General features: G+C 37.9%; 1 protein-coding gene across 1 annotated transcript; it reads left to right on the forward strand.

Moving 5' to 3' along the window:
• Nucleotides 1–3,232: 3,232 nt before the first annotated feature.
• On the forward strand, nt 3,233–18,420 carry LOC137296804 (transmembrane protein 121B-like). The gene is made up of 2 exons (XM_067828663.1): nt 3,233–3,317; nt 12,082–18,420. Exon 2 carries the CDS (start codon nt 12,176–12,178, stop codon nt 13,139–13,141), a length of 966 nt encoding a protein of 321 aa, XP_067684764.1. The 5' UTR covers nt 3,233–3,317; nt 12,082–12,175; the 3' UTR covers nt 13,142–18,420.
• Nucleotides 18,421–19,041: the final 621 nt, after the last annotated feature.

Below are 19,041 nucleotides of genomic sequence, written 5' to 3' on the forward strand. Positions count from 1 at the left end.
CGTCTAGTTTGTCTGTATATCTGAGCTTGCGATGACACAATATTAGGTAATTGCGCATATATCTGCATATAATATAGAACATGACAAGTCTAAATTGATGCACTATATTTATTTTCAGGTTTATTTTGACTCTTCAACCTACTTAACACCTCCCATGTGTACGAAACTGCGATATGTTAAGATACCCTTAGATACTATTGCCAAAAAACTAATAAACGCAGATTACATCAAATAGACACTCAGACGAACCCTTCTTCACAAAGGCTTTTCGAGTATCGCCTAGTTTTGAATAAAATGTTTGACAGTGGTGAAACTCTAATGGGATCGTGTATCATTTCAGGGAATATATTAATATCAAGATTTGTAATTTGTTTATCACTTTTATGTCTGACGTCCCTGTTTTATTGTTGTACAGTATACGTTACAGTCAGACTGTGAAATCAGTCATTTCGTTGAAATGAGAAAAAATGACTAAGAGGGTCAACCCTTTCGCATCTTTTTTTGAACAACAATCAATATACTTAAAAGATATTTTCACATTTACTCATAAATAAGCAGTATTGATCATAACCACTAACGACATGATTCAACTCAATCACGCATTATCTTAGTGTATTTTCAAGTAATCCTCTAAAGCATCATTCTAGAACATCAGCATCTTTGTACATCTTAATTGAGGTATGACTAGATGACTATGAGAAGAACCGGATTCTTCATTGTCGAAAATGACGTCATGGACCCAGAACATTCCAATGCAATTTTCTTGAATATCCCACTTAATGCTACTCATGCTTGTAGTCTTTGTTGCGCATAGAAATCCATCTAATTCTATTTTATTTCCACCCTTATTGCTCTTCAGCACTTCGATTTTGGAACACTGATAAAACTGTCATCGTCACAGACATATCTAAACAATTTTTCAGTGAAGCCACTGGCCTCCGTTAAGAAGGCATGATAGTCGACCTGTCTCACTTGCTTTATTCATGACCGCATCCTAATGAAAACTGGCGAAAATAGGTTGCAATAACTTATAAAAATGGGATGTTGTTCAATGTTGGTCATTTTGGTCTGGGACTTTGTCCAAAGAATTTTTGTATTATTGGATTTTGACTGGGTGTGATTTTGTCCGTCCTCGGGTGTACATATGATTGTTTCTGAAAGGGTTAAAGCCCTCTCCAAAATGAAAAATTATCGGGCTTACACCAAAATAAGTGGCTTGCTACGCGCCTTCAAGGGGAAATGAAATTACGTCTTTATTGGTTATGAATGAACGTTGTCACTTGAATCTCAACTAAAATTTGAAACACTGAGTACATTTTCTGTTTCAGGGTTGGGTTAACTTTTCTTCATCGTCGTATATATAGTCTGGTTCATAATTATTGAGAATTTTTCTTCTTACTTTGAGCTATCCTAACACCTCAACTGATTCACTGATACTTAAAACTAAGTAATGGTATAAGGGAGGTAACTCATCTTGGCCTACTGAGTATAGTACAATTAGAGTTACCTCCCCTGAATTTGTAGCAGACGTCATTTTCCTCAGTACTGTCAACAATGTCTGCTGAAGATAAAAGAAGGTTGATTTTTGAGTTGTGTAATCAAGGAATTGATGATGTAAATACATTGGTAGGGAGAACAGGAACTCCTCTTTCTACTGTGTATAGGATTAGGAAGACTTTTAAAGAGGGAAAGGATTTTGGGCACCAGAAAGGAGCAGGGAGACCCAGAAAATTGGACTTCTCAGATCGCGTCCGGCTGGGAATTTTAGCGACTAAAAAGCAAAGGGCAAGCATCTCCAACATCAGGTATGAAATGATAGATAGGGGATCAACAGTTGTATCAAAATCTACAGTTAGAAGAAATTTTATTGATCTTGGATGGGAGAAAAAGACTGGAATTCCTTCTCCTCTCATGAAACAAGAACATAAAGACAGGCGTGTTGAGTGGTGTTTGGCACATGAAAACTTTGACTGGGAAAATGTGATTTTTACTGATGAAAGCTCAATATGGGTATATCCCAATAATGTGAAAATAGGGACAAAGTCTGCGTCAGCACCGTTGTATCGACGACCTAAATACAGCCCAAATTAAGTTTCATGTATGGGGAGGGATATCCTTATTAGGAACGACCCCGCTGTGTGTGTTTGAGGGAAATCTGACAAGTCAACGCTACACTAACATATTAGATAATTTTCTCCTTCCAAGTGCACATGTGTTTTATGGAAATGACTGGATTTTGCAGCAAGATAATGATCCTAAACACACCGCAAAACATGCCAAGCAGTGGTCTCAGGAGAAAAATGTGACTGCATTACCATTTCCTGCATATAGTCCTGACTTAAATCCCATTGAGAACATTTGGGGGATGATGAAGGAATGTGTGAATCAAAAGGGGTTGACAAAAATTGAAGACATGAAGAGAGAAGTGGTCCGATACTGGGACAGCATAACTCACGAGACACTAACCTCTCTGATAGGAAGTATGCCTACCCGTCTTAGACTGTGCCGTGAAGCTCAAGGAGGCTTGATAAATTATTAAATTGTTACCTACACAACATGAAAAGGTCAGTTCATTTTCACAATACATTCAATTTTATCTGATTTGTTCTCGTTTAATAATATGAAATGCTTTAGCTATTCTCAATAATTTTGAACCATACTGTATAACCACGCGTGTGCTTATGGCTTACATGAATATGTTTAGTAATAAATCGAGTAAAAGGCAAACTAATGAAGTTATGCACTTTTATTTCAACGAGTAGGTTCCAGTATAATGTACCATTGCAATATTCTACTTGGCATTGGGTCAAATGACATCAAACACATCGGTCAAAACACAAGTGAAAAGGTGAAAACGGGCACATAAGAAAGTCTCATGGCAGTTAAGTCAAAACCCAAATTAAAAATGGCCACATTCTTCATAAATAAGAAATATAACCTCTTTTGTTTCTACCTTTTGTTAATTTCATAAGATTTTTTTAAAAAAAATACGGTAACGTCCGATGTTAAACATGTTGTCACCTTCACAATTATCACTCGTCAGTAAGTCCATTATATATATTCTTTCGACCAGTCCAAGTAAGGTAGTGTTATCTTTCTGATTTTCGCAACACTTGAGAAAACGAAGTGAAGCTTTGATGTGTGTACAACAGACGCCCCTGAATAGCAATAGAGCTAGTTGGCAACGTAATATCATTTCCAAAACATTGTTATTTTTAGCGCGGAAACTCAAAACAACGTTATCTATTATTAGCAAACAATCGCTCCAACATGCGTTCAAGGTCGCTATAGAATGTCAGTAAGCTGTCTGTGGAGACGTAAGTATCATGTTGTGAAGGTGTCATAATTTGGTGTTTTTTCTCAGCTGATTAACGGTTCGATGGGTCAACAGCTGGTCATTGTCTTCTGTCAATCATCAGTAATACATTGACAGAGAGCGGATATGTGTCCTGATTTGGCCATGGGTTATATTCATTGCGATTAGGTCACCCAGGAACATCCCTGATGCTTTGGTACGAAACACTGGGACTGAACAAGTAGGACATGAAGATCAGGTGTAGAACTGGTCTTCAGCATCCAATGACAGTGCTTCCAACGGGAGAGTAACGGAATCGGGTTGTCCACAGCGTTGACTTGGTTGATACATGTATGTGATCTCACACTGACACAGGCTGACCATGCTGATGCCCAGTGTCAGTCACTAGATTGTCTTCTCCAGACTTAGTTATTTACAGAATGATGTTATTCGGTTAGAAGATAGCTGAGTGGACCTAAGCAACAACCAAAACAAAGTTTGCACCAATCAGCATATGATCAGTGTATTGTATCTAACAGCTGTGTGATCTAAAATTTTCATTTGTCATTGTGTGATTATTGGACAGTTATGAACATCCAATGTGTTCCTGTTAAGAATTCCACCTGTAACCCCCGCTTATGGTGGAAGAGCCAGGTGTGTGAGTTGTACATGTGAAATTTAAATTTCACTACACGCTTGTTGCGTATCAAAGAGTAACAACAAAATACGAATCGTTTGTTAAGCAGCTTTTCTATTTGAGTCTTCAACATTATGAGACAACTCATCAGAGTTGGTCTGTCAAATTCATGTGACTACGCAAAATTTGGTTTTCTTGCATTAATGAACCTGGTGTTGGTGAGCAATTCATCTGTTTGGAATGAAATTGAACAGACAGTAGAACATGTAGAAACAGCTATTTATCAAGACCTGCTCAAAGTCAAAGGCTGACATTTAACCCAAAGTTTGAACCTTTTTGAATTAAAACGTTCCCCATTCTCCATTAGTTTCAAAAAGTACATTAAATGATCCAATTTGGAAAAATGTCACAATTTTTTCCCAATCTGCCACTCAAACACACTTTATTTTGAGTGAGCAAGTATGATGAGTATGGCATTACACACCAAACAACCCGTGAAGGTTCCGGGGTAGAATAGGCCTTCATCAACCCATGCTTGCCATAAAAAGCGAGTTGTAAGAGGCAACTAATGGGATTCGGTGGTCAAGCTCGCTGACTTGGTTGACACATATCATTGGTTCCCTATTGCGCAGATCAATGTTCATGTTGTTGATCACTTGATTGTCTGGTCCAGACTCGATTACTTACAGACCACCGCCATATAGCTGGAATATTGCTGAGTGTGGCGTGAAACTAAACTCACTCACTCACTCACTACAAACCAACTATGGTGCTTATCCCAAGGCAATACCATGCTGCATGTTAACATGTAAGTATGAGAAATTTCCACAAATTCGCTGAATTTCGTGTATTTGATGGCACTGGTGTCATTCATAATATATGTTATATTGTTTCAATTAACATGACGCCAAAGATGTCGAGCCTATTTTCCTCTTTTTTTGTTCATACCCATTCTCATCCCAGAACATGCATAGCGAGTGAGTGAATTTACTCCGCTTTTAGCATTATTCAATCAGTATCGTGACAGGGGACACCAGAAATTGGTTTCACACATTGTGCCCATGCTTAGAATTAAACCTGATTTTTCTGTATGAAAACAAATCCTTTTCCCACCATGCTGCTAACACTTGGTTTGGAACCCACGATATGTTCCTTAGTAGGGTATGTTGTAACTCTGTAATGTACTCAAAATGGCGTCCTGGTTCAAGGTTATGCAACTGCAAGCAGATATTTTGGAACAGACTGTTGTTTTGATTATATGGATCACACTCTCCTTTCTTCTGTAAGACGATGACTATGTTTGATGGGTTATATAATCAGAGGAGACATCTGTCACAACAGGTTTTACTAATGTAGTTCTATGGAACTTTGTTGTTTAACACAGCACTCAGCAATATTCCAGTATACAGGGTCTGATGGGTACATGTGCATTGTGACCAACTAGTAGATGCTGACCTCCCTTCCTTCCAAAAAAGCAAAATTTATGAATGTCAAATGTTTTTTCGTGAATAACATGATGCTTTGGAATGTACACATCAGACAAGCATACACTCCGAAACATTGTGTTATTCACAATAAAGAAGTTGACGTCCGTAAATCTTGCTGTTCTCATGCCTTCCACTTCTAAATAGTAAATGCCCTTCAAAGATTTGATCCCTTCCTTGTGATGATATTGATCGACTTGGAGGAGGTGACGCAGGAAGTTCTCAGTCTACATACTAATTCCTTCCTGTAATAAAGTAGGTCAGCAGTCAGCAGGTACTGAACACTGCTTGTTATGCTTATCATACTGAATGTTATCACAGTATTCACATGAGGCACAGACAAAATACCAAAACTGTATCATCACATCAGACTTGATTTGAACTGTCATAGTCTATTATTTTAGTGATGTGTCAATGAGTGAAATACTACTGCAGTACAAGTCAAGATGTCTGCAAATGCTACAGCCAGGTGTTGGCGATAACTGGGACACAACAATAACTGGTTGCTAGCCAGAAACATAATTTCTAAAAATCAAATCATGTTATCAAAAACTATGCATTTCTTTGCTGGATTCAATTTTATGGAAATCGAAAATTTTATCGAAAATCTATCAAAAGAAGGATTAATAATAATTATCAATTGTCAAAAAGCATATTTTTGATTAATCAGAATTTTGTTGTTTTTGTATTACACAGCAGAAAGAAGAGAACAAACCATTAAATTTGACAATGGTAAATATTACTGTAACCGGCTTGTGAATACATCTGTTGTGAACGTAATGAGATATACTGATACATATTTAAATTTTACCACTTTTATTGTTTAATTACAGTTCTAGTGTCTTTTGGTGCATGAATACATTTCTTTGCATGACAGTCTTAGTTATGAAAAAAATTAATTAGAAAAAACATGGGGTACGGGTAAAACCCTTGAAACTGGTGCTTACATTAAAAATGTATAAATATATTTCGATTATGATTACCACGATTATTCCCCACAAGTCCTCCAATAATCGATATTTGATTTGGTTTCCGAATCCCATCAGTAATGATGATTATCATCTCATACTGAACTGAAACAGATAGATATGAATTCCTTGTATTGCAATATGTACCTCACCGTGTTAATAGCATATCATTTCACCCCTGCATATTTTATCTTGTGGGAAATCGGCACAGGCAGTAAGTGCAGTTTTGTGACTTACTCAATTTATGACTTGTGTCACTTTATTCAATACACGTCAGAGTAAATGTCATTCAAGTTAAGTAGCTATGGAAAAAATAAGAGAGTTGGAAGCATTTTATTGAGTTGGTCATGTAATCGAAACACCAACATAAATTAGGACCACTGATGTCATGTCTAAAAATAGAAATCTAATTTTCTTTCTTATCTTTCATGACATGTCTCTTGAAATGAAATGTCAATTGTCATTAAAATTTAGAAAATATTAACTTATACATGCCTGTACCATAATCATGATAAACTGATTTTTTTTTTTCACACAGCCCAGACACTGCACATACAGAAAGTTTTGATCCCTCATGTATCCCTGGACACACATGTTCACAGTTTGGTAATTGACAGAGTAATCAATAACATGTCAGAGGTCGCTAGGTCGCTGTGACATTTGTTTAGAAAGCAGGAAGTTGAGAAAAAGACACGGAAGAAGTTGTACAAGGATCAGTGTTGTCTTCCAGGTCAGAATCTGCAAACCTTTCAACGTCATTGCCATGTGTGCTGCATGTGTTAGTGGGGTCAATATGTGATCATGTGCTGTGATATTTGTGTGAGTAATGCTGTCACCATTTGGGTTTTGGCTGTGGAATAAGGTCAGATATTTTCAAACCTCTCTGTGGCAAGTAAACCATTGTTATCTCTTATCTCTGATAGTGTACTTGTCCAGGTTAGAAGCAGGTTGCCTGTATGTATTTCTCCAAACATCTTAATTGTAACAATAACTTGTCAAAGCACTGATTTTTTGCACAAAAGACAGTTTTCACAAATTGCTTATTTTACTCTCTTTCAAACGTGTTTTTTTTTTGTTTGGTTCTTTTCCCAGGAATATTCTTGCTCCTAATCAATCAACCAATCAATCAATCAATCAATCAATCAATCAATCACAATGATCTAGGCTCTGATATTATGGGTATTGGTACACACAGTTACACAGGATTTACTGACCAGTCTGCTTGCACCTAAGTTGTCTCTTATGACTAGTATGGGTTGTTGTAGATTCCTGTACACACTCTCTAACCCATGGACTGAGTACATCAAGATTTCCATTGATTATATTTGCAATGTGTGAACATCATAATAAATCACTGCCATATAGCTTGACCCATGAACAGGCCTACCATACAAACAGAACTCATATACACCAAAACAGAACAAAAATCACCAGAAAATGCCACAATATCCTGTAAAACTGACACAAACCCCCTGTTACAGAAAACTGATTGTTTGAAATGGAAACAAAACTCGCGTATCAGCTACAAAAGCACCCGAGAACGGTCGCCAAGCGCACAAAACAGCAGTTACAGTATCCAAAAACAGCAACCATAGCATCCTGAAACGGCATAAATATCATCAAAGATGGCGGCGAGGGGAGACGAACAGGCTTTAGTCGATAATGTTTTTTGTCACCATGAGTCTAATCTTGAATATTTGACATCGGGATGTACTGCATCAACCCCTTGTTGTATTAAGCTTCAAACCTATGTTCAGACTTCTCAGAGTCAGGCTTGTGATTCTGCACAATTTGGTCCTCCGTTCGATTGAATAAAGTTAGTTCTGAAAATGTCAACGTCTGAGTGTATTCAGTGTAAAAAGAAGTTAAAACTCGGACAACATTGCGTTATCATCAGAGAAGGAAACAGAAACTTGCTAATAACTTCAACTGTGAACATATGCATGTTCTTCAAAACTTTTCCATACATCCAAATATTTTTACATTGTTTAACAAGAAATACAATAAAACAACGCATAAATTGTGGTACAAACATTCGTACATCTTAGTTCTTGTAAGTCTCAATATATGTTGCCTCCTGTGGATTTGAAAGAGAAGTCCCTGCCTTAAACAGTGGATTGAGTTTGCACTCATTCACTTTATTGTGAAAGTCAAAATGACACTTAGATACACAATTCACAGTCATCACAAAAATGTATTAATGGTGAATGTGACTCTATGAATACTTTATATAAAAAAAACAAGAAGAAAAACAATCACACGACTCATTGTCGACTCATTGACTCAAAGTACATAACCATTTCGGCTGAATGGGGTCCAAATTTTGCAGAATCGCAAGCTTGACAATAGGGAGTATGAACATAGGTTTGAAGCTTAATACAATAGGAGGGTTGATGCGCTACATCCAAATATCAAATTTTCAAGATTAGACTCATGGTGACGAAAAACATTATTACCTAAGGCCTGTTTGTCTCCTCTTGCCGCCATCTGATATTTATACCATTGATACTATGGTTGCCATTTTTGGATGTTCTGACTGCCGTTTTGTGCGCTTGGTGACCGTTCTTGGGCGCTGTTGAAGTAGATACATGAGTTTTGTTTCCATTTCAAACGATTAATTTTCCGTCACAGGGGGTTTGTTTCAGTTTTAGAGGATATTGTGTTAGTTTCTGGTGACTTTTGTTTTGGTGTATGTAAGTTCTGTTTTAGTGCATATGAGTTCAGTTTTGATGATTTGTTCACTGTTTGTATGGTAGGCCTGGTGAAGGTCTGGGTTAGAATATTGATCTTAATTCACCCATGCTTGACGTAAGAGGCGACTAACAGGATCAGGTGGTCAGGATTGCTGACTTGGTTGACTCATGTCATCGGTTCCTGTTGGGCGGATCAATGCTCGTGCTGTTGATCACTGGATTGTCTGGTCCAAACTTCATTATTTTCAGATCACCGCCATATGGCTGGAATATTGCTGAGTGCGGCATAGAACTAAACTCACTCACACACACACACACACACACACACACACACTCACACACTCACGCACTCTCTCACCATATAGCTTGAATAATGCTGAGTTCGGTATACAAAATTATTTATTTATTATATATTTGACATTTTCCAAAATATGAAATATACCGGGATTAGAATTTTCATGGAATTCCTCAAACTTGATTGCAGTGGGGTCATTTTTGTGAATCGTCTGTGCCTGCTCCTCCAACACCCCAGCTCATTTTCCATTTTTTTCTTTCCTACCCATTCTTGTGAGTCATCCCAGAACATAAAAAGCAGGACAAATTGGGCTTTTGTGTTCACTCAGTTCTCTTAAATCTGAGTGACGGTGTCTACATGTTTCTGGGAAGAGCTGTATTTATATTTGGGCATCCCTTCTTTGTATTACCCTTCAACATCACTTCCACACAAGGTCTAAAAGATGTTAAAAGTTTTGTGTAAGAACATTCCTTGAAGATCACTCCTACAACCTCACTGCTGTCAGAGGTCAGAAAGCCATGTGGTTTTTAATACAGTGTTTCTTAGAGTGGCAATAGATTATTACTTCTAATATCATCTTGGCATCTTACTATGGTCTCTCCATTACCAGGGATTCATAGACTTCAGTCATAGGTTATTTCTCTGACATGTTCTTATTCCCTTTGGAGGGGCAGTGGGATAGCCTAGTTGTTAAAGCATTCATTCGTCACACGGAAGACCTGAGTTTGAATCCAACAGGGGTACAATGTGTGAAGCCCATTTCTGGTATCCCCCAACATGATATTGCTGGAATATTGCTGAAAGTGGCATAAAACTAAACCAACTCAGTATTCCCTTTAGGTTTGGTGATGGGGTAGCGCCTTGGTTTACGCATTTGCTCACCCTGCCAACCAAAGATCTGAGTTTTATTCCCCACAGGGGTACAAGTTACATTGTGTGAAAGGGGGGTGATGGGGGTAGTCCTGTGAATATGATTAAATCATTAGCTAGTCACGCCAAAGTCCTGGTTTAGATTCCCCTCATGGGTACAATTTCTGGTGTCCCCAGCTGTGATACTGCTGGGATATTGCTAAGAGTGCTGTGAAACTATATTCACTCACTCACTCAGTGTTTGAAGCTGTGGTGTTGCAGGTATATTGCTAAAAGCAGCATAAAACTAAATTCACTCATTTGTTCCATCTGTGTATTCATAGGTTTCTTGAAGGAAGTCAGTCTTCTTTATAGATTGGCGATTTTGTAACCTGTATTCTTGACCTTGTTCTGCTTAACAAATGCCCCCTGGCATACGAGTAGCCATGTAATGATCCCATTCTGCAACACTTTGCATCAGATTCAGCTCCCAGCTAGCATCAGATGTCACAATGACAGTACCTGGTACATGATTTGTAGCACTTTCTGTAGTTATATAACTCACATGTACTTGATTCCAGCACAAGATCAAGTTTTTTTTAACCAAGATCTGTGCTGAGATACAGATAAACTGTAAACTGAAGGGCTACATTGGTAATTACACAGTGTCATTAAATATGTGTGAATGTTTAATGTGCATGTTTGCATCAAACACATTTTTCTAGAAGTTATGCTAAACCTGATTATCTGAACTTCACCATGAATGTGAAGACATTCACTATGGAGAACATGTGCCGAGCAGACTTTTCTGGTCAGCAGATAAAACATCATTGATCCGCTGTCTTAGTCTTGGTCAGATGATCAGTCACTGGATTGTCTGGATCAAACCTGAGAAAAGCCTAGAGGTTGGAGTGTTTGATTGTCACAACGAAGACCCAGGTTCGATTCCCCACATGGGTACAAAGTGTGAATCCCATTTCTGGTATTCCCCTTCATGATATTGCAGAAACATTGCTAAAAGTGGTGTCACTCATAGTTGTTTTGTTCAATAGTTTAAAATATTTTGGTAGTGTCTTTTCTGTTTCCTCATGAATGACAAAGTCTTTACAGGAGTATTCTAACCACAGTGGTACAGTTATTGAGTCAGGCTTGAAGGGTTGATACTTTGCTTAATCCAAGGTTCAACACAAACACAAAAAGATGGCTAAAGAATGACTACATGTGGCAAAAGCCTTCTCAGTGTTTGACTGTACGTTTATTTTTCCATAAATTTAGACTAATACAAAAAGTGAAATGTTTCTCGGGCATCGGCGCATCACTTTTATTTGTGCGCCTAACAATGTTTTTATTGCCATTTAAAAAAAAATAATGTTGACTTTGCTGCGTCTCGGTCGACCCAGCTGTATTTCTGTGAGAAAAACATATAAATGTGTTCCTCCCATGTCACTTTTTTCTATAAATTTTTTTTTTAAAAGTTCCACCGTCCTCGTCACTTTTGAAAAAATGTGGTCGAGAAACATTTAATATTTTTTATGCAGCCTTAGAGATCTTTAAACTTCAAAATTTCATTTGTCCGTTTCTAACATTCACCGTCCATCCATTTAGGAAGTGAGTGAGTATGGTTTTACAATAATCCTGCAATATCACAATACCTGTACCCTGTATTCCTGTACCCATGTGGGGAATCAAACCCGAGTTTTTAGCATGATGAATGGGAACTTTACCCACTAGGATTACCTCCCCACTTGTTATTCTGGAGGAAGTTTGACAGTTAACCATGCTACACTTTTTTTAATGACTAAGGTTATTCAGGTCACTAGAAGTTGTGTGTTGAATTTAATATGTCATTCTCCATTTCAGATACATAGTGGCACCAGACTGGCGATGAGCTCTACATGAGACTGAGGTTCTGATCATACATTGCTGCAGCAAGATCTGACTTCGCCACTCCAACATGGATCTGAGTCCCTATAAGCGTTGTGATGCCTGTTATTTGATTCCTACACGCGTCCTGTGCATCGGGCTTGTTATCCTACAGGGTGCTATAATCAACTACTACCTGGTCCAACACAACAACAGCTACTGGTATGCCTGGATTGCTGGAGACGTAGCTCTGGTCTTTGTATTCATCATGGCATTTCTCATCTCATACCGTCACCTTCAACTGGTTAGAAGTACATCAAACGAACAGGCTCCAGTTCGGGCAGGAGGTCTCCCTCTAGCTTATTTCGCCTGGCTTGTGTACTCAATCATTCTTGCAGCTCGGGTAGGAATAATATTCAAAACCTTTGCTTGGAAACTTGATGAAGAGGATTTTTTTGGTCCAAACACTCTCAAGATCACTGTTGCTCTTTCAGCGATAGTGTTTGTGTTGCTGTTGTTATCTCATCATGATGCACCACCAAAAAGTGAACGGCAGAAACATATCGACATTCTTACACAGACAGTCGTGTTTGATATTTTAGATTCTGTAGACATCCTGGATGTGTTCTTTGAAAAGGAAAATGTGGATGCTCTTAAAGAACTCCCTGGACTTAACTGGGGGATCATCTGCATTGCATGTGCTAACCTCATCATCCCGACACTCCCGTTGATGGGACTGAGTCGGATACACTTCGGGTACAAGTTCCTTCCAGAAACACTGGAGACGTTACACAAGATGCTGCTGTTGATTATCATCAACACTCCTCTGTTTACGCTCCGTCTCATCCTCTGGCATCGACTGGATCAAGATGTGTCCACTTTCATCATGAAGAATTTCCTGGTCATGAGTCTCGTAATCTACGACTTCTACAACAAAGGTCGATTCCGGCGAATGCGTGGTGTTACGGAAGAGACAGATGGCATGAAGAAAAGGGAAATGGAAGAGATGATGTTGAGAGATCATAATGCAAGCTTTGATAAGAGTCTTCAGACATGAAGGTGAAGGTTGTCAACAGGTGAAGGTCATCATGAGGTAAATCGCAACTCAAGGGCAAGAGTGATGAAGTCTCACTCTCTTTATGCTTGGGTGAAGGTCATCACAAGGACAGAGGTCATCTCAGGGGCTCTCTTTGCTCTCTTTTACTTCTGGTGCAGCTATCATGGGACAAAATTGCAATTGAAACAGTATCATTCTGTTTAGTGAATTTCAATACTTTGTTTACAATATGATTTTGACAATCATAATATTACATCAGTAATTGTCTTTCAAAAAGACTGAACATTCTTGAAATGGAATTTCAGTATGCACAACCTCTGTAGGAAATTCCCCACAACCTAGCTGGCACTTCACCAAGTAACCAGTCATCTTGTGGATTGTCATCCTACTATTTTTACACATTCAGATATTATCAATCAAACATATTATCAATCAGATTCTAAGTCTGAATGAGGTGCAGATTAAATCTTTTCCCATGAATGAAGTATGTCCGCCTGAATCAAAATACACGGAAATGATTGAATATTACGTACACCATCAAAACTAGGATGATTCGAAAATTTAGAGAACACAATAATACCTTGACCAGTTGGTTTGCATCTTGTCAAAACCATCACCAAAGCAGATTTTTCAGACTGTCAGATATTTTAACACTGGCATCACCAATCATCACTTATTTTAGACATTGATTGTCATATTTTTCTCAAACATACTCACCTTGTTCCCAATGTATTAATGTGAAGTATTTTTCATTTGTTTATGTTGTGTCGAAATAGTACTTTGTGATATTTGCATCATGATTTATTTTCTGCAATGGCCTGAAAAGCTGTGGAATTATGAGGAAAAAGAACAATGAATCAACCAACAGCTTTGGGATGAGGCCAAAACATATGTGTCGATCACCCATGGTTTTCATGTACAGTTTTGAGTAAAATGCAGATTATGTTATATTTGTTCCAAGTAACAGTTTGTTTATATTTTTGTGTCTGAGAGGTGTTAAACATTTCACAACAGTGCTTTGCTGCATGGAGCTTGTATCACAAAGATTTCCTTTCAAGTCGTACATCAACTAAATTGCTGTCGTAAGGTATATGGAAATGAAGTTGTCATTTTTTCTGTTAGGTAAGTTAGTAAGATGTTTTCAGTTTATTCATTCAAATACATACTTATACTCTTTGACCAGGCCATGCTGGGCTGACCTGTTGTTTTCGAAAGCCTTGCTTTCAGTAACAACATGGCTGCGGCATGAATATGGAGTATTGATTTGCGTTTGCCAATCTTATTGGCTACTCAAGTATTCCAAACATGTAGGTAACTTTCAAAAGAACCACTGGAACAGATCCATAGGTTATTTTTGGCTTACTGAAATTAACTCAAGAGATATAGAGGATGGTCTCACTGTGGATGTTGACGAAGTGAACAGTGACACTGATGGTAATGTTTTGTCTTTTTGGTGAAACCTACCAGCAATGGACAAAACAAGGATCCTGATCTGATGATGTTTGACTATGACAACTGATCAGCAGATACTGGTATTGGTAAAGGATGTAACCCTGTTTACAACAGACACCCATCTGTTTTATATTTTAATGTACGAAAAACTTGCATTATACGCGGGTATATACGGTAGAAATATTTGCTACATCCAGACTTTTTTGTGTACAGAATATTTAGACTGCTACTTTCGTCATTACCTCCATTACATCATTGTATACACACTGGACATCCCACTGGACTTGTATAAGGAATGGCAGGGACTACAGTATGGTTCTGCTGGAGTTTTTGTGAGGGAGAGAGAGGTTATAAGGGGTGGTAGGGCAGCAAAGTGGTTAAAGCATCCTGTCATCACGTCGAAGACCCTGGTTCGATTCCTCACATTGGCGCAATGTGTGAAGCCCCATTCTGGTGTCAGGAGCCTAGATATAGCTTGAATTTTTCTAAAGGTGGCATAAAACCATACTCACTCACTACAAGGCACCACTGTTTGGCATGTCCCTGTGTGGATGCCACAAACCTGTAACTGTGGACTCAGATTCTGGGTGGCTCTGTTATGTGTCTTAGTTCCCATGGGTTTCACTTCAGTGTTAAACATCTGAGACCTGCAACACTTTAAGCTTTTGTACTGTAAGTGGACATACTGTTATATGATATATAATTTGAATAGTGTTTAGAGTGGTTTTAGAGCAATATACCGCACTCCAATTACTTTGCTATTTAAAATATTGTAAAAACCATGGTTTTGATATTTTTAACTTTTATTTTAAATTGAAGTCCTTATGAAGAAATGTATCAACTTGTAATCAGGCAGTCACGCGTATGAGTGACCCCCCTCTCAGGTAGTCACGTGTACACATAAAGGGAGACCATCTTGCGTACACATTACATCCTCTACTGGTAATCGTGTTATACCTTTGATAACCAGCAAATACCATATGAAATGTTGTCGTATATTTTTGAGATCCTATATACAAATGAAGCCATGCAATTACTCACGTCTGCCCAGAACCATGATTACATACTGTTATTTTAACATGTTTAACCGGTCGGTCACTCAAGTAGAGTTTGATGATGCCATGTGTTTGCTATTCTGGGAAATAGGTGAGTTATAATCATATGATAATAGTGATTTTAATGTCCTTCATTTGACATCATATCAATGTTATTTCTGTATTTTGGAGTATAGGTCCCTTGTTAAAAGAGAATACTTTCATTTTTATAGATTGCAGCTATTTAATGTTTTTCTGACAAGTGTTAAAATCTGTTTGTAAACTGAAGCCTGTGCTCAATTTATATAACTGACATTCAGTATTTTACTGAACTATTTTTATGATAACATGTTTGTACAGTTATGATTTGTTTGGGTTTTTTTTTATTTTTGGGGTTAGGTTTTAAGTTTCTTAATTCAGTTAAATGAAATTTTATTATCAATGATAATGTTTTGGTGTTATTTTCATGGCCGCTATGTAAGTAAGTCATGTCAACACATGGTCAGTGTGTATGAGAAGGAGTTGGTGCTGCATGTTGCATAAATTTGAGTATTCATATCTATTATATGTATGTTTCATGTGCCATGTTGATTTGTATGATAACTCCTTGAAGTACTATGTAGAGGGATCCCAGTACTTTTTTCCATATCAAGGGATCCCAGTACTTTATCTATATCAAGGGATCTCAGTTCTTTATCTGTTTATCCATAAACCATACTGTTGCAGGAACAAAGCTTCTCCTTATGGTCTGGCAACAGTATCTTATATCAGGATAAAGAATGAGCACTCATTCTCTGTCTTTTATTGGGCCATTTCTTGAGATCCACAAACTGCCATTCACATTAGAAGCAGATTACACAATGTCAGATATCAAATCCAAATTTCATGGAGGGCGTTTTTGTTGTATAAGGCCTGTCTTGGGGAACTATGCATGTTAAACAAAGCTCAAGAGTTTCTTGCCTTGTATGAACTGTATACGTTACTTTATCAGCTCCTGAATGAACACCAAAATACTGACTCCAAATCACAGAATTTGCGTGAGTGTTCCAGTCATGTTAATGCACTAAATGTGTCAAGCAGTTCATCCAGGAAACACCTGTTGCATTCATCTGGGAAAGTCCAGTACATCATGTCTTGATTGTCTTACATTCCCTAGAGAACTTTGTGTTAATTTGAGACCAGTTTCAATTGCTATCATGTTACAATGTTCATCAGTCAGATTACACATCCTTTGTAAATCACTGATATTTGACTCAATTTTGAAACAGGACACACCGAACGTCTTCATTCTTGTAAAAGTATTGAGTAAATGAGAATAGAGAAGGAATATCTCTGATAAACAATGATGCACTTCAGCAGAGGCCAGATGACACCTATCAGTTCTTATCATTGATACTGACCCAATCACCTCGGTGGTCGGTGGTAAAAATGCATCCCTTCAGCTGCCAGAAACCTGTTACTGGGTTCAAATCCTGGTCACCTGATTATGTTTTGGGGTTACTTAAACTACATGCATCTGCTGATGGGTTATAAAATGTCATAAACATCCCAGACATTCAACACCTCTGCCTTCTTGCAAAGGTTTAGCTCCAAGAAAATTTCCTGTTTTGGATAGGTTTAATTCCTTCTTTGAACTTCCGACAACTTTGCATGGATGTTGTATGTGTATATTTCAGCATGTTCAACAATATCGCCTCACAGGCACACTAAACAAAAAAAGTTAAGAAAACACCTGATTTTGTTGCTACTACAGTTAATGTTTGATGTCTTTGCTAAATGCAGCATAACTGGCATGAAGAAGCAAAGCAATAAATGAAATTACCTGTTTCTTAACTTCTTTTAAGATGTACATTTTGCATCAGTATAGTACATGTACACTGCCATTTTTCTTTACAGCAAGGTATGATCTGTATCATGTCTACGTTGCATTCCTATTTTGTGCCATGTGTAATTTTATTTAATATAAACATTTTTATAGCGATCTCTTTGTGAAACAAATGACACTTTTCTCATTCATTGTTTACAACAAGCTGGATTGTTTGAAAAAATGTAATGCAGATGATCTTGGTTTGATAAGGATTACTTTTTTGTTAATGTATATGCTATTACCTGATGTTAATCGCAGGCTAGCAGGGCTCGATTTAGTGCTTTATTACTTGCACTGGTGCAAACCAATATCACAATGTTCAAATGAGTTATTAGTTAAATGTGCACCATGTGAAAGACAATTTTTATGAAATATATCAGCAAAATATAACATTATGAGCGTAAGTATGTCAGTTCATTTATCTTATCAACTTTGAATAGCTGTAGCGTCGTAACATTGCTATTTCTTGACACATCTATCTACAACAGCCAGTAAATAGGGATCAGTTGCATCTTTGAGTTGCTATCATTTCATGGATACTACGTCACGGAAATATGTTTATATGCACCAAAACCTCAGATGTTTTAACACGTTTTTATCTTTGGTTGCACCTGGAGCAAGTAGGTTAACATCTCTAAATCGAGCCCTGGTTAGTTTGACTGCCATAGCATTTTTGCATTAAAAATCATAGGGCATGTGAGTTGTCTATAGATTTATCAGTTATGCTTTGTTGAGTGTTTTCTTTTGTTACCTTGGGGAGATGGGACAGCCTAATGCTTCAACCATTCCCTCATTACGCTGAAGACCTGGGTTCACATCCGTTGTGAGCCCATTTCTGGAGAATTGCTTAAGTAGCATAAAATTCAAGTCACTCTTTTGTTACCTATCTACCCAGTAGATTGCAATAAAAGTTTGTTTACACCAGCGACCAATGTGTTTCGTGATAAACCTGCTGTAGTTGTAAGTTAGAACAGGCTTCCAGTAACCTGTCATAATGAGGCTACTGGGTTATTTACTTGATTGTGTGTCCACAGGTGATGTGGTATAAACTATCAGTCATTTGTTTGTGTGGTCCACAGTGAATATAGCACAGGTATCTGACAACCCTGGAGTCATGTTCTGCCCAAGAAAACTCACTTTGGGAACAAACCTGCGGTCCTGTTCTTCATTAGAAATCCCACATGGGGGCCAACCAAGGGGTCCTGCTCTGCCTTAGAAAACCAAGTGGACAATGCTGGGATACTGTTCTTCTTTAGAAACCCTCATAGGGGACAACCCTGGAGTCCTGATCTTGCTAAGGATACTCACATGGGCGACAATCCTGGGTTCTATTCATCCTGAGATGGAGTTCTTCCTTAGACAACACACATAGGGGACAATCCTAGGGTCCTGTCCTGCCCAAAAATGTCCACACATGGGACAGTCCTGATTTGCTCTTCTTGCTATGAAAAGTTGCATGGGAGACAATTCATGAGTCCTGTACTTGCTAAGAAAACCCACATGGTGGACTAACGTTGAGTCATGTTCATCCTCAGAAAACCCACTTA

Source organism: Haliotis asinina, chromosome 9, assembly GCF_037392515.1.
Source record: "Haliotis asinina isolate JCU_RB_2024 chromosome 9, JCU_Hal_asi_v2, whole genome shotgun sequence".
Taxonomy (NCBI): domain Eukaryota; kingdom Metazoa; phylum Mollusca; class Gastropoda; order Lepetellida; family Haliotidae; genus Haliotis; species Haliotis asinina.